Source organism: Lacerta agilis, chromosome 4 (assembly GCF_009819535.1).
Source record: "Lacerta agilis isolate rLacAgi1 chromosome 4, rLacAgi1.pri, whole genome shotgun sequence".
Lineage (NCBI taxonomy): Eukaryota > Metazoa > Chordata > Lepidosauria > Squamata > Lacertidae > Lacerta > Lacerta agilis.
This window is the reverse complement of record NC_046315.1, coordinates 51,872,733-51,889,629: the sequence shown is the minus strand read 5'-3', so window position 1 is coordinate 51,889,629 and position 16,897 is coordinate 51,872,733. Positions and strand designations below refer to the sequence as shown.

Here is a 16,897-nt window from a genome sequence, read left to right as displayed (position 1 = left end):
GGGCAAAGCAACTGCTTATATACATTCCTGAAAGCCAGGACCACTCCCAGGGGCGCCCCGCGAGCCCGCCGGCATACTGGGCACCCCCTCCCCAACCCGCACCCGCCCCCACGAGTGGGTGGGCGCTCACGCGCCGGCGGGGGTGGGTTGCAAGCCGGCCGCCCTCGCCTCCTGGAGCCCCAGCTGGAGCGCTGGAAGGGCGCGCAAAGCCCCGCGCCGCTCCAGCGCCACGCCCCGCATCCCCCGCTCGCCCCCCTCCCGAGGGGCGGGCAGCGTGGGAGGGAGGCGGGCGGAGAGGCGGCACGCCGGGGGCACCAAGGGATTGCCGCGCCGCGGTGGCTGATCCCTTTAAGACGGCCCTGTGGCTGTCTAAACTTCCAAGCTGTGAATCACGACTCAGAGTTCAAGGGCCAATGGCAGAGGCCCAAATCCTGAAATGTTCTGTGATTGGACATCATGTATTGAATCAGAACACAGGAGCTCAGAATCCTTTGTCCACACTCAAGCTCAGGCAAACACAGTCCACTGAACACATAACAATACTCATACAACAGGACTTTCCTGGCTCCTTCCACACTAGTCGCCTGCATCCCAGTCAAAGCCACTCCTCAGAGTCAATGACCCTCTGAAACTGTGTGGATGGGGTATGAGGGACTGTAGTGAGACATGAAACTGGGAGAATTTGGTGGGACTGCCTTGCATAAGTGCCCATCCCTTTGTGCAAGGCATCTCTGGATCCAAGCCATACAGTCAGATCCTAGGCAATGCTACACAAAATAGGTAAGGTGCTAAGCTCCCAGCTCCCAGACAAGGGAATTCCTTTAAACTTTAACCTAATGTGGTTTCTAAGAGTCAGAAGCCACATTAGGTTAAAGAGAATGGTGGGGTTAACAGCAATATTTTACACCACTTTGTAAGGTTTGGTAGAGTAATCACATCCCTGTAACACTATTACATTGATGAGGTGCTGATGGTGAGGAAATATCACATACACAGTGCTAGAAAGCTGTCTGTAGACAAATGCCAGCTTCCTCCGTCTGAAAAGCGAGATGAGCGCTGCAACCCATAGTTGCCTTTGGCTGGACTTAACTGTCCAGGGGCCCTTTACCTTTTTATATTGCAATAATTCAACTGCCTCCATCTTGCCCACTTAAACCCAAGGAAAAGTAGAATGAATTGTAATGGAGTCAAATTGCTTATGTGGCTGGCAACAATACAGTGGTGCCTCGCAAGACGAAATTAATTCGTTCCACAAGTCTTTTCGTCTTGCGGAAATTTCGTCTTGCGAAGCACGGTTTCCCATAGGAATGCATTGAAACTTAATTAATGCGTTCCTATGGGGAAAAAACCAGTCGGGGCCGGGTGTCGGGAAAGCGAGCGGGGAGAGCGGTTACTTACAGTACTGTAGTGAGCGGCGGTGGCGGGAGGAAGCCGGGTGTGGGGAGGGCGATGGGGAGCGCGGGGAACGGCAGGAGGAAGCCGGTGTCGGGACTGCGATGGGGCAGCGCGCGGAGGGCGAGCAGGAGGAAGCCAGGTGTCGGGACTGCGATGGGGCAGCGCGCGGAGGGCGAGCAGGAGGAAGCCAGGTGTCGGGACTGCGATGGGGCAGCGCGCGGAGGGCGAGCAGGAGGAAGCCGCGTGTAGGGAGTTCGATCGGGGAGTGCGGGGAGGGCGATCGTTAGTGAGCGGCAAGCAGGGAGGGCCAGCGCAAGCGGGAGGGTTCTTCTTACAGTGGTACCGCGCAAGACGAATGCCTCGTCTTGCGAAGCACGACCATAGAGAAATTCGTCTTGCGGGTCAACCAAAAAAATCGCAAAACCCTTTCGTCTTGCGAGTTTTTCGTTGTGCGAGGCATTCGTCTTGCGGGGTACCACTGTATGTCATCTTTCCCTTCACCACCTGTTTCCTGGAACAAGTCCACCTCTTGTTCTTACCTACCCACCCCTCCACCAATATTTATTATACAATCACTTATTATTATTTGTTGCATGCACTCTGCTTTGTGCATGCAATGCTGGGGAGGTAAATTTTCCTTCCTGCCACAGAACATCAGCAGAAACAATGACAACAGAAACTTTTATGTGGAACATGAAGAAGGGATGAGTTCTCCCAGTGATGTAGATACAAGCTTTTCTACCGGTATATGGAAAGAGGGTGATATTTCTCCAAAACAGAAAGGAATTATTATTATTATTATTATTATTATTATTATTAATTATTATTATTATTAATGAAGCATATACTGTGTATTCTTTCCATTCATATTCCATGCAGTGTACTTCTGAAACAGAAAATTCTCTTTTACTAAAGCAGTAACAGAACTTGATGGGGAAGGGGTGGGCAGGTGAGCAGCAGCAGAAAGCTGTCAATTGAAAGAGGACTAAATACAGTAGTGAATAACTGGCACTGAATAGTGTTAGCACTAGAACAGTGTTCACATGAAACTCTTTGTTGTATAGAATAATACCTGGTTAATTTTTCCTAGTCATTTGATGACACTTGACACAATAGGAAATTAGATTCTTCTGGATTAGCAGTAAGAATTGGCAACACTAGTTTGCAGTAGTTCTCCTGTCTCATTGGCAGGTTTGGGAAGGTGGGTTATATTAGCCCCATTCTACCCCATGGGAATTCTCCTGTGGAGTGCCACTAGGGAGAGTGGGGTCACTCAATAAATCATCCAGAGCTTTGGGGTGAAAGCTTTTCTCCCATCACTGGGAGAAAAGCAATGACAAACCTAGACAGCATCTTAAAAAGCAGAGACATCACCCTGCCGACAAAGGTCCGTATAGTTAAAGCTATGGTTTTCCCAGTAGTAATGTACGGAAGTGAGAGCTGGACCATAAAGAAGGCTGATCGCCGAAGAATTGATGCTTTTGAATTACGGTGCTGGAGGAGACTCTTGAGAGTCCCATGGACTGCAAGAAGATCAAACCTATCCATTCTTAAAGAAATCAGCCCTGAGTGCTCACTAGAAGGACAGATCCTGAAGTTGAGGCTCCAGTACTTTGGCCACCTTATGAGAAGGGAAGACTCCCTGGAAAAGACCCTGATGTTGGGAAAGATGGAGGGCACAAGGAGAAGGGGACGACAGAGGATGAGATGGTTGGACAGCGTTCTCGAAGCTACTAACATGAGTTTGGCTAAACTGCAAGAGGCAGTGAAGGATAGGCGTGCCTGGCGTGCTCTGGTCCATGGAGTCACGAAGAGTCGGACATGACTGAACGACTGAACAACAACAACAACAACAACATGATGATAGCCAGCTCTACCTTTCAGTGTAAACAAGTGTAAAGTGATGCATGTTGCCAAGTCAGCCAGAGACCTCCATGACAGGAGAAAGAGGAGAGAGACTGAGGAGCATTTGTGGGGTCATCAACCTTGAGGGACATTAAGAGGGCAGCTCGCAGCATTGGAAACTTTAACAGCAGATTTAGGAGCTGAGCTGAGGATTTAGCCCGCATCCTACATTCACATTCACATTTACACTTAGACAGTGCTTTTTTCAAAAAAATAAAAATAAAAGTGTTTAGGGGTACTCTCATTTTGACTCAAGAAAATCACTATTTTATAGTTCAAATTGGGGAAAATAAATACAGTAAATGGACAAAAGTACAAAGATTCACAAAATGTTTAGGGGTATATGTACCCCTGTGTTCCTCCAGAAAAAAGCACTGCACTTATCAACACGAATGGGTCCGAACTAGCAGTGACTGAATGAGGACTTTGGGTCTTATATTCTTACCTTTAATAGTTGTGTAAAAGAGGGCATTTCAGCAAGGACAGTTTGGAAGATGGTTCTGGGGGGAGAGGAAATCATTCTCCTCTCTTCTTCCAGCAGGAGCCTCTGCTGGTTCTCCTTTCTGCAAACAGATAATAGCCATTATGGCTAGTAACCACAGATAGCCCTCTCCTCTATGAATTTGTCTAATCCTCTTTTAAAGCTCTCTACTACACAGCTGCAAATAAAACGTTTGAAGTGTGTTTTAAGTGCAATATGCAATGTGACACTAGGTAGGCCTATGGAACATTCAAATGCAAACAAATTTTGTTTGTTTTTTTTTTTTTTTTTTTTGTTAAAAAATTTTTTGTTTTAAAAAAAGCATTTTCAGAATTTTTTTTATGTGTAGATTCCACCTAGGTTGGTGGATATCACTGCCTCCTGAGCAAATTCCATAGTTTAACAATTTGCTGTGTGAGAAGTACTTTCTTATATCTGTCCTATATCCTCCAACATCTTCATTGGATATCTCCAAGTTCTAGTTTTATGAGAGGATAAAAACTTTTCTTTATCCACTTTTTCCATGACATGCATACTTTTATACACATCTATTATGTCACACACACACCCCTTCTTCTTCTCTGAACTAAAAAGCCTCAAATACTGTGACCTGTAGGGGAGTAACCATTTCATCTGGCTCCAGTGTGCTTTCTTTTCAGTCTGTGTACACATGACATTACCCCCAATGCAGACTTTTCTGTAGTTTCTTGAGAAATACTGCTGTTAAACCAGCTTCAATCCGAAAGGAAAACATTCACATTGTAGTTGAGGTGTGCACGAGACACCAGTAGTGCATGTGTAGATGACAATGCATGCGCAGATGACAGCTTCACAAATTGGATGGGCAGGGAAACCATAGACCAGGGGTGCCCAAACTTTTTCCAAAGGGGCCATATTTGCTGAAGTGGAAGTTGTTGAGCTTTTTTATTTTATTTTCAATTTTACCCGTTGCCACGGGAGGCGGAAACGGACTTTGGACATGCCTGCCATAGACTGTGTCCATTGGGTGACTACATCGCCGCCCCATCTCTAGTTCAGGAATGTGCAGGTGGGACTTGAAACACAGCTTGGGAAGAAAGAAGACCTCACTGCGTTTTAAGCCGCTAATGTTTTATAACCTTAATAACAAGCCCCGTGAAGTCATCAATTTCCACATATTTTTGCATAGACGGCAATGAAAGAGATTTTCCTCATCTGATTTTTGCCTAAGCGCACTCTAAATAGCAGTTTTTTAAACGGGGCTTCTTCTCGGATCAAGGTGCATATGGTTGAAGCCCCTATCATATAATCCTTACATGGGCTTAATGGCGTTGCAAGGCCGGAGGAAAAGCCCTAATACAATCCCACTTTTCTTTTTTCTTTTTTAAACATCTCCCGGCATACATTGAGGCATGGACGTCATTTAGACGTCTTGCGTGATATAACGATATTTAATCTTTCTGGAACTGCAGCCTGGGAAATGTAGTTCCTTTCCAAAGCTGGCTTTCGGTGCCCAATTTCTTTCCCGTTTTCACCCTGCCTGATCTTTTGCCCGCAATTCCCCCGTTTTTAGTTACATTGAAATAGAAATAGGAACGGAGAAGCGCAGCGCCCCCCCCTTCCCGCCTTGCACTGTTGCTAGGCAGCAGACGAGGAAAGAAAGGGCGGGGACTCGGAGGAGCGGCCATTGCAATGACGTAAGCGCCGCGTCCAGTTTTAAAAATAAACGGCGCCTTAAGGTGTAACATTACTGGGCCGGATATGACCGTAACAGCCCTCCTGCGCGAAGAGGGAGGGGGCGGAAGTGGGAGCGAATCGAAAAGCGGAAATGAGAACTCAACTCCCTCCATCCCTCCCTCCTCCCGCCCAGAAAAAGAACAGGGTCGGAGTCACGTGGTCAGAGTCGCAGCTCAGGGAGGCGGAGTCACGTGATCCGGGGACCGGGGAGGGGTCGCCATGGGCACCGCGCTGGATATCAAGATCAAGCGGGCGAACAAGCTGTACCATTGTGGGGTGAGTAGCCTTTGGCAGCGGCGTTGGAGCGGAAGGAGACGGCAGGGTCTGCGTTGCTCGTCCCGCCCCCATTAATATGTTTTTTTTTTCCTGGGGGAGAGGAAGGCTGCAATTCTGTGCCCCCTTCCTTGTGGGTAACTCCCATTGGACTTGAATGGGCTTCCTCTTAGGGATCCCGCTGCACGCCGGGCTTCCTTCAGCCGGGCTTGTTTCCGCCCTTAGCCTTCCTAGGATTGCAAGGCTGCCAGCTGGGATGAGTATTCGGAGAGCCTGGCTTCGTTCCCCAGGCAGAAGAAGAAGGGGGCCAGCCATTCTCACCCTCGCTGCTCCAATTGAGGGCACAACAACAACAATTAATATTTTTATTATTTGTACCCCGCCCATCTGGCTGGGTTTCCCCAGCCACTCTGGGCGGCTTCCAACAAAGATTAAAAATACATTAAAGCCTCAGTCATTAAAAACTTCCCTAAACAGGACTGCCTTCAGATGTCTTCTAAACGTCAGATAGTTGTTTATCTCTTTGACATCTGATGGGAGGGCGTTTCACAGGGCTGACGCCACTACCGAGAAGGTTCCCACAAGTGGCGGAGAGGAGAGGAGGGTCCTCTCCGCATCAGCAGAGGAGAGAACATGGAGCCCTGCAGATGCACCGCTGAACTCCGAACTGCCCCAGATGGCAGGCCAGGGCTCAGGAATTATCTACAGGGAATAAAGACCCTGTGGCCACTGCTTAGTGTACTGTAGGCAGTACTCACTGGGCATAAGACAATATCCCTGTTTGTGCTTTCTTCTTAACCCAACCTGTGTTGAGATGTGGTGGCATGAAGATCAAAATAAAGCAATTTCCCATTCACAAAGAAATGGAGACTATTGCAAAATTTAAGGCCAGAGATCAGGGATGGATTTGTTGTTGGACTATCAACTCCAAACTGGCATAGCCAGCAGTTGTGGGTCATGCCTCTTAGAGAGGGTCACAGGTTATGTATGCATCCCAGCTCTACAGTTAGAATGCTAGCATGTCTGGAGGAAGGAAAACCTGCTATGAAACCAGTGCTTTTTATCAGGGATACTCAAGGGTACGCAGTGCTGACACATATTTTTCTAGAAAAAAAGCACTGTATAGAATACTAACCTGTTGAGAAGATAGCATGTCTGTTGTCCTGCTCCTGACCTCCGACTCCTGTGTATTATTATTGTTGTTGTGGTGGTTATTTTAGCTATAGTTTTGGTAGGGGTTTTATTTTTTCATGTGACCCACACCTACAGTTTGAATATAACCATCTGGGCATGGTTTTACTGGTTCATCTGCTTATAAGCTGCAATCTATAAAAAGTTTTCCTTTGCTATGGTTGTAGTCATTGGATAGGCCTATTCAACCCAGAATGTCCCAAATAAAAAATTGAATTGATTATAAGAAATGGGTTGCTGTACTGTACATGCAACAAAACAGAGGACAAGAGTCTGTATGGCTGAACAGAGACAATTGCGTATTATAAGAGCATTTGAACTGGTGGTGCAGTTGGTGAAAACAAGTGAAAGATCAGGCTTTTTCAATATTTTTACATTTTCTCTATCCCTGTTAGGGAAACAAACAGTTAATCATCATAATGGGGTGATAGGAATGTGCTTTGAGTGGCAAGGTATGTGTGGAAATTCTAGAGGTTGAGACTTGTTTGGTCCAAAAGTGGAATTGGAGAGACTTCAGTACATGGGATCCAATTATTATTATAATTAAATTAATAGAGTCCAAAGATAGTGCTTCAGAGCATGGTTTATTTCCTCCAGGATTTTGTTTCTGACAGAGGCCTCTGGAAATGTCTTTGGTTTCTGATATTCAGAGGTTTAGTGCCTGTGCTCAGAAAGTCCCCATTTAGCTGTTGCAACTTGCACTTCCTCAAGCACTGTGAAGTTTCTGTGCCGAGCTCAGAAACTGCTTGCAGTAATGAAATTCCCCATCACAAAATGCGCCTAGAACAATGCGAGTTTCGAACACACTGTTTAAGATTACAGAGTGGAAGGAAAGGAGGACCTTTTTCTGCTTCCCCACTTCCAACTACTCTCTGAAGACTGGAGAAGTGACCCTCTTAAGAATATCTGGGGTGTGGGCAGGGAAAGGACTAGACCATGTGAAAAATTAACATAATATTTAGCTACAGTTCATTCATTTTCAGCTTTGAATTCTTGTTATAAAGAAGCACACCTAGACATTCCGTTGTTGTGCCTATAATCTAGGTTTAAGGTGCCTTTTAGCTCCTAGCTTTCATAGCTGTTTCTAACACTGCACACCAGTCAGTAAGTGATCTTGAGGAAAGGATGAGATGCAACACACTTCCGAGAGAAGTTCTGTTTTAGAGCTACTTTTAGATGAGCGATCTGGGAACAGAATGTCAAAAATAACTGTTTACTCGGTACCATTGTCAAAATGCTTTATAATTTTTTTATTGGGAATCCCTAAGCTCAGCTAAAGATGTTAACAAACTCATCTCTTATATATGAATCATAATCGCACTAATACATGGGCTTGCCTTTCTTAGGAAAGTCATCTGCCACTACTGTGACACAAACCAGAGCTAGTCATGTTTCATTTATAACCTCTTTCATGTTGGAGAATTCCAAAGTGTGTTGCACAAAGTGGCACACAGGAAAAAGCTCCTGAATGGAGTGGAGCTGCATTTGTCAATGACTCTGTTAACGGTATAGCAGTGGTGTGAGTTTTCCATTTCATATGCTCATTAGTAACAACAAATGGGTATCAACTGCAAACACCGCATTAGGCAAACTCGACAGTTTCAAAGTTTTTGGTTCTGTTTACTAAATACAAATAAATTAAATAGGCTAAGTTAGATCACTCCAGAGCAGGGGTTGTCAACCTGGTCCCTACCACCCACTAGTGGGCGTTTCAGGATTCTAGGTGGGCGGTAGGGGGGTTCTAAGGCACAAGCTGAATCCTCCTTCCATCGAGCACTGGTGGGCGGTAAGGAATTTTACCATCAATAAAGATGCATTAGTGGGTGGTAGGTATAAAAAGGTTGACTACCCCTGCTCTAGCATCAGAAAACCTTCCAGTGCAAATTGCTCCAAGTTGCAGAAGAAAAAAATCTAGAAAAACTTCCAGTTAATTTTTCTCCCTCTTGAAAATCTAAATCACTGCTATTTAGTTGGAGCTAGGACAGAAGAGTTACAGACAAATTATGAACTCTTCCCCCATGTCATCCCCCGCCCCCGGGTGAATCATGCTTTTTGATAATGACATGCTTTTTGATAATGCTTTTTGATAATGGTGATTCTTGATTTTTCTCTCTCCTCCCCATTCACCCACTTAGGAAGTTCTCACTGGAGTGGTGGTCATAACAAGTAGGATGCAGTCCAGCACCAGGGTATCTCCTTAACAATGGAAGGATCTGTCAACCTGCAGCTGAGTGCCAAAAGTGTTGGTGTGTTTGAAGCCTTCTGCAATTCTGGTAAGGTACAAATATGGTTAGGGAAAGTTTTCCTAAAACTCTTCTTTATTTATGTGAAGCTGGAGTATCAAAGGTCACGGTTGGATCATCACCAAAATATGGAGTGTTAAAATAGCCAAAAACTTAGCTTGGCTTTCATAGAGTCACCGTCTGTGCAGAGAGAGATGAGCAACTTCTTCAGTTTCTAATAGTGAATTTTGAGCTTAGAGCTCTCTGAAAAGAAAGCTTACGTTCAATAAGCAATATCATTGTTCTATCTATGTGCCTGCAGTAGTCATGCATTTCAGGTATCTAGAGGGGCTGATACCTGCAGTGGAACTGGTGAAGGGCTAAACTACACAGCGATATGTGGCTTTTTATCTTTCCTTTTTCTGTAAACAATATTTTCTAATACATTTTGAAAATAGTTAAATAAGAAAACTGATGATGGGCCACTTAAATTCTTAACCACACTTTCCATGTTTCGTTTTCTTTCTTTCCCTCCTTTTTGCAGCCTATCAGCTTATTAACAGTACTGTAGAAATGGTAAAACCTGGAAAACTGCCCAGTGGTAAACCAGAAATTCCTTTGAGTTTCCACTGCAAGTGAAGGGGAACAAAGTTCTCTATGAAACCTACCATGGAGTTTTTGTCAACATTCAGGTAAGAGAGCTTTCAGTTTGGCAGACATAAGCTACTTTGTGGGGAATGTGCAACCATAGCTATTAATATTTCTTATTTGTATTTGTATTTTTCTGCTAAGCCAGTTTAAAATACTGAAACACACAAGAATTATGATACATATGTTAAAAAGAAGAGTTGTCTTAATTTTGGCTCCTCGGGAACAGATGGCATGAGCTCCTTGGCCAAGGTTTCTCCTCTGCTACGTATTGTAAAGCAGACTCCATAAATCTAATTTGTTTTCCTAATAGTATAATCTGCTTCTTTTCAGATTAAAAAATGTCTGTAATAGAGAGAGCACAATAAAGGAGAGTGCCTAGTACAAGATTGTTGAGAGTGCTCTTCTGTAGATTTACCTTTTCATTTCCACTTAAATCACATGGGTGATGCTTCTATACATCTGCATGATGTTTCCAAACTTCTCTCTTCGTGCCAGCTGTCTTTCTATTTAATGAATTTCTTCTTACCTAGTTTTGGCTCAGGCTTCTTCCAGATAGAACATCTGCTGTGAGCAACAACATGACAGAAGCTGTGCCAATGCATATGCTGAGTTACTTCATACCAAGTTTTAACTGAGAACTGATACATTCACCGATGCTTAAGCCATTTTTATTGAACTGGAGCAAAGGGAGCAATTCACTGAGGTCAGCGGGAGCTTCGATGGAGGCCTCTGTAGGGCTACTCACTCTTTTTCCTTGTGTAGGGGGGCCAATAAGATATCTAGCTTGTGAAAAGCTTTTTGTTCCTCCCTCTTGCAGGACATTTTATTTGTTATTTTGAATAAACTGGCTTATCATTACTGCATAGGCAATGAGAGTTCATGTAGCTTGGTCCAATGATATAAGAAAATATAGTTTAACAGTTGTTAAGATAGTTATTATTTTTTAAAATTTAGTTTGTCACTTCTAAAAAACAAAAAAGACATTTAGATGTGTTTCCAGTCGATCTTTAATTGACACCCCCCACACACAAATACACATTAAATGCTTAAAAAGCACAAAGTTAAGCACTTAATAAGTCATACTTTATGAGTTTAACTCTCCCATTAAAATTAATGATATATATAGGTGTTTAAATTTGGAACACTTTCCCTGTTATAGTTTTTAAAAATGAAGCAAAATAAACAGCAAGGGTCCTTTGATTAAAAAAATTATCATTGGGAATCAAGAGTGCTCTTTGCAGAAATGCTTTCCCTCAAACTAAAAGCAGTTCAGTTATTTATTGTTAGAACTTGCCTTATTCCTTTACTGTAGGGTTTTGGATGATGTAAAATGAACTTGCTCACCATGGAATTCTTTTTGAGATGAACCATAGAGTCACAGAATTGTAGAGTTGGTAGGGACCACATCTACAGCTGCATTGTATATGGTGTACCTCAGTTTCTCGAGCGTCTCAGAAGCCAAATGTTTCGGTTTTCAAATGCCAAAAACCTGGAAGTATTGCTTCCATTTTCAAATGCGCCTCAGAAGTCAAACAGCTTCCACTGCGTGTTTTTCCCACTTTTCCAATTGAACTTGCAGCCACGGTTTTCCAATGTTTCGGAACTTGAATGGTCTGCCAGAACGGATTACGTTCGAGAACCAAGGTACCACTGTAGGTGGGTATTGCAGCACTTCCTGTGACAAGATATTTTGCAGAAGATATGCACAGGTTGTGCATAAAAGTCTAATGGTGGGTTGGAACAAATGTTGAAGTCCATTTTTCAGATATTGGGGGGGGGGGGTTAAAATAGGTATTAATTTGTTTTATATAAACCTAGATTAATCATCAGAAAAGACGTGGCTCTTAAATTGCTAATCAACAAAATAACTCGTTAGTGGGTTGCATTCTTTTTCCAGTTCCAAGATGAAATAAATGACTGTTTTTCCTTTGCATAGATATACCCTTCGATGTGACATGCGGCGCTCTCTCCTGGCTAAGGATTTGACTAGACTTGTGAATTTATTGTCCATTCGCCAGTAAGTACATGCCAAAACATGCACTGGTGAATTGGCAGTTATGTAAGGAATCAATGGGGATTTATAGCAGGAAGAATGTGGACCTGAAGTTGGGGGAAATGACAGAAGGCGTTGTGCGAATTCTCTACGATTCCAAGAAGGCAGGGGTTTTGGTCTGATATAGAACAGTAGATCATGACTTGGTTCACACATCACAGTGAGACAAACTATGGCTTATTGGGGTCCATGACCATGCTGGCTCCTGGAGAGGAACTTGCACCTGCGTTGCTCTTCCTGGTATTTTTAGTGCAGCCTGAGTGTTGCCCAAACCTAGGATCATGGTTTAGGTTTTTCCTCCTTAGCCACAATCGGTAGCAAACGTTTGGCTTACCATGTGCACACCATGTCATTATCGTTTATGTTCCGCTCTCCTTTTAATTCTGTACTGAAACTGCATCCTGTTGCTATGCCTGAGGGGAACGCTATCCTAGACTGCCCCATTAATATCATGAGACTATTCTTCATAGCCAGTAGAGATTATGGGAAGGTCCTTCCACTGACCTCTTCCCTCTAGGCTGATGAGGGCACGTATCAAAGGACTGCCCTACAAATGGCCAGTTGGGATTGCTGGCACATCTTCCACCAAGCAAGAACTACCTTTCCTATAGTATTCAAGTCACATATTACAAGAATGGATAATACCTTGGTTCTCGAACAGCTTAGTTGTCGAACAACTCGGCTCCCAAACGCCGCAAACCTGGAAGTAAGTGTCCCGGTTTGCAATCGTTCTTTGGAAGCCAAACATCCGACGCAGCTTCCGCTTGAGTGCAGGAAGCTCCTGCAGCCAATCAGAAGCCATGCCTTGGTTTTCTAACGGTTTTGGGAGTCAAAGGCCTCCCGGAATGGATTAAGTTCGAGAACCGAGGTACCACTGTAAATATAACGCCTCAGGCATCAGAAATTGACAAATAGTAGACTTACCACTCTGACCCTTCTTTTCATTGTCACAGCCTCAGAAAGGTAAACCAACCCCAAGCCCAGTGGACTTTACTATTACTCCTGAAACTCTACAGAATGTGAAAGAGGTAAGACCCATATTCCCGTAAGGGATACAGTACTAGTGTGCTTACTGAAACAATTTGGTTGTTTAGATGCAGGAGCCCTGTTTGTGTGTATTCCTGTCTGTCCCCTGCTCCCATATGTACGCTCTGGTTTTTTCCTTCTCACTTCCAATCTAGTGGCAATCCATAGCTGGCCATCTCACCTGGCCTGGGTAAACCATTGCACAACAGTGTATGCAAACCAGCATTGCTATCCCAGTTCTTGTGGTGGTTTATCATCTAATGACCATTTGCCCAGTTGAGATGTAACGGCCTGTGGAGAAATCGCCATTTAAAATGTGTTTTTCCTAGAACAGGGTTTGGTTTGTTATTTTTGGATGCAGTGTATTTGTATGTGGGGTTATGATCGAGAGCATATGCTTGCTGGCTACATAATCCAGTTCCTGTCCTTCACGACAAAGTACATTTGATTGGTCAAGGGTTTTAGAATGTTCATTGGTTCTGTGCTTTCCCCCTAAAATACCTTTCTTTCCACACAGCTACTCCTGTCCCATCTTCTGCCATCATGCTTTTCCCCTTTTTAGATAAGATCTTAAACTACAACATATAAAGGCTTTTCAGTTTAGATGGTAACCATCTTGTGGAGCTGTTATTAACGGCAGTCACTTTATAGAGGGTCCTTTAAATTTCTTGGTTGTTTGTATTTATTTATTTTACTAGATTTATATACTGCCCTTCATCAGAAATCAGGGCAATTCACAAGATAAAAAAGGCAATATAAAAGCACAGATAAATAGTTAAAACAGAGGCAAAGAAACAATAATTGTATGGAATGAAACACTAGCTTTAATAAATGCAAGTTTCAGTGGAAACACAATTTATTATTTCAGTATTGTCTGTTTGATGGAAACTGGTCATAGAAAAAGCAGTATTGTGTGGTGTGATTTAGGATTTTAATCCTTGTTTTGCTAAATTAGGAGACTTCTAGTATGAACTTGGATTAAAAGGCAATCATATGGATTTGGCTAGGCAAGTCTATCTTCCTTTGTAACAGACTTAGAGTGACCTAGAGAATATTTCCAGGTAGTTTCTCACTATTCTTTGTAATGTACTTAAAGTGTTGTACAGAGTTTTTGGAAACCGACACAGATCCTGCTTTCAAGTTTAGTTTAATACAAAGGGGAAATCGCAGAACAGAACGGGGGAAATGGCAATTCTTGATTAGATTACCTACCTTCTCTTTTAACTTCACTTTGCATTTAGAGGGCATTGCTCCCAAAGTTTCTCATAAGAGGCCATCTCAACTCTACAAACTGCATCATAACGCAACCCCTCACAGGGGAGCTTGTGGTGGTCAACTCGGATGCTGCGGTTAAGAGTATTGAACTCCAGTTGGTTCGAGTGGAAACCTGTGGTATGTCTTTATACATGTCTGTCTATAAATGTTCCAGAGAGTTTGGTTTTACATTTTAAAAGCACAACAAAGTGTTTTCAACTTAGCCATTAAATTGAAATAGCCCTCGAATAATTGAAAGCTTTGCCAGAAAGCAAGATAAAATACCAGTCATAGTAAAGGTCACGCCACATGTTGGAAAATTCCCAAAGTACTTGTAGTGCACACCTGTGTAGGTCATAACATGTGTGTGCATACAACAATTCACGTGTATTCAAATCTCTGAATTTGTAGGATATTGGTTCTTAATTGGAAGGCCCCCATCCCTGGCCAACTGTAGGAATGTTCTAGTACTTGAAGCAGCATGCATGGTAATACACTGCATTTGCAAAGTTTGGTTTCCTTTTAATGCCGCTTTTGTCCCACTTTTGCAAAGGCTGTGCTGAAGGTTATGCTAGAGATGCCACTGAGATTCAGAATATTCAGATTGCTGACGGAGATGTCTGCAGAAATCTTCCTATTCCGATCTACATGGTATTCCCCAGACTGTTCACCTGCCCCACCCTGGAAACCACAAACTTCAAAGTTGGTAAGGAATAGATGTTTGACTTACTCCTATCATTCTTTATTTATCGCTTGCATTATATAGATGCAGTATATCAGCAACTGACAAAAATGAATTTTAGAAACAAGTAGTCCCAGTGGTTTTAGTGGGTCTATTCTGAGTCACTAAGGTTGGGTATCACCAAAAGGAATTACCTGAAATTGATAGTTTGACTTGATTTTTCAGTGCTGGCTATCTTGAACTCCCTGAAAAGTGTTGTTTTGATTAAGATAGAGACATACTCAGCACCTACAAATGCTTGAATATTTTTATGTTGCCTTTCAAGAAGCCCAGTTGGAGCTGAATTTTTGAGGTATTACTTGGCACCCAAGGATGTACTGATCTCTAATGAGATGCTAATCCAGTCTCTACCTAATCATTATTTCAAACCATTTCGCAAACTACAAATGTACTACTAAGATTACAGGGGCCTGGGCGACAATGCTAATTCCAAGATTGTGTCATTTGTTCCTCTAGAATTTGAAGTTAATGTCGTCGTCCTCTTGCATGATGATCACCTCATCACAGAGAACTTTCCGCTGAAGCTCTGCAGGCTCTGATTAATTAGAACAGTTTCAGGAATACCATTGGGACCAGAAGCCTCCTATCAGTTGGGAATCCAGTGTGTTGGCACTGCGAGAACCAAGCAATGTGATTGCTGCCATGTATGGCGATAGAAGAATGAAATTTAGGTGTTCCGATGAGCCAGAATTGTACGCTCGCAGCTATAAAAGTGCTCTCTCAAGGTCGTTGCCCAACATGGACCAGCTGAATTTTGCCCTGATTCTAGTGTTTATCAGATGTTGAAGAGCTGCCTCTGCTTATGGTAAAACTGTTATCACATACAAAACCACTCTCTAGCTGAACTACCCCTTCATCTGCTTGATCCTTGTTTGTATTGGTTCTACTAGCAAGAGATCATAACACAAGAGTTTTGTTTGCCAAGATGTCATTCCAACTGAAGCCATTTCCTATCCATGTCAGAGGATGCTCACTGTGCATACATGTAGTAATACTATACAAATTTTGAAGAAAATCTACTGGAATCTGAGTAAGAGCAGTGTGGTAGGAATTCCATTTACCTAAGCAGCGGACTTACAAACTAGAACGAAACTGAACTTTTCAAAAACTACTATATAGAAATTCCTGTTTTCACCATCGGCATTTTAAATAAAAACTTTGTGTGAATGCTCCTGGCCTGTGGGGGATATTTTGACTTGGGTGCAGTGATTTAACATAAATAGCATAGGATTTGTCAATATTGGAGCATCAGCTATAAAGATTAGCTCTCATTTGCCTGCAAGCAGAATGGTATTGCACTGCCATCTTCGGACAAGTTTGCCTTTAGAATGAGATGAAATCCACTTGAGTTGAACTAAGGGATAATTGGGACATAGGAGAGGAGATGATAGAATAAATACCGTGCTACCTATCCTTGAGAGGTGTCAGCCTACAAGCTTACTAAAGGAATGGAACCATCTGGTGATGTGCCTTTTTGCCTTGACCTGATCCCATGTCCTTGCTGCATTGCATTACTAGGTTCTAAATGTTGTACACCAACCAAATGCAACGCATTCCTGAGTTGTGTCTACTTGCACAAAGTAATGGAATATGTAGTTCATTATCCAAAAGTGCCTGTTAAGTGACGAGAGCTTTGATTTCTTCCTCCAAATATGTTTATTGCTAAAATGGATGAAGTTCTCTCACATGTGTAATGTATGTTAGAAAGCAAACTAAAATTCTGTGGCTTGCTCACAGTGTGTGTCATCTTATGTAACACCTTGCATCTCTACTCAAGTTAGGAGTGCACTGGCCTTCCTGGGTAGTGGTTTCTATAACCTTATTTTGGAATCTACAGGGAAAACATGCTGCGAGGTGCTGATATGTGCCCATTTACTTTTACATACAATTAGCCTACATTTTACATACATTACATGTAGATCATGTTAGCTCAGCTTTTTACAGGTGATATTATGGTCAGGTCTCACGACAACAGCAACTTTTTTTTG

The 16,897-nt window shown here is 43.0% G+C and overlaps 1 protein-coding gene across 1 annotated transcript; it reads left to right on the top strand.

Moving 5' to 3' along the window:
* The first annotated feature begins 5,641 nt into the window (after positions 1–5,641).
* VPS26C (VPS26 endosomal protein sorting factor C) lies at positions 5,642–16,087 on the top strand. The gene is given in 11 exon segments (XM_033147016.1): positions 5,642–5,773; positions 9,097–9,127; positions 9,130–9,234; positions 9,728–9,799; positions 9,802–9,883; positions 11,771–11,820; positions 11,823–11,851; positions 12,841–12,915; positions 14,155–14,305; positions 14,721–14,873; positions 15,366–16,087. Coding segments are annotated over 11 exon segments (888 nt in total). The 5' UTR covers positions 5,642–5,716; the 3' UTR covers positions 15,449–16,087.
* Positions 16,088–16,897: the final 810 nt, after the last annotated feature.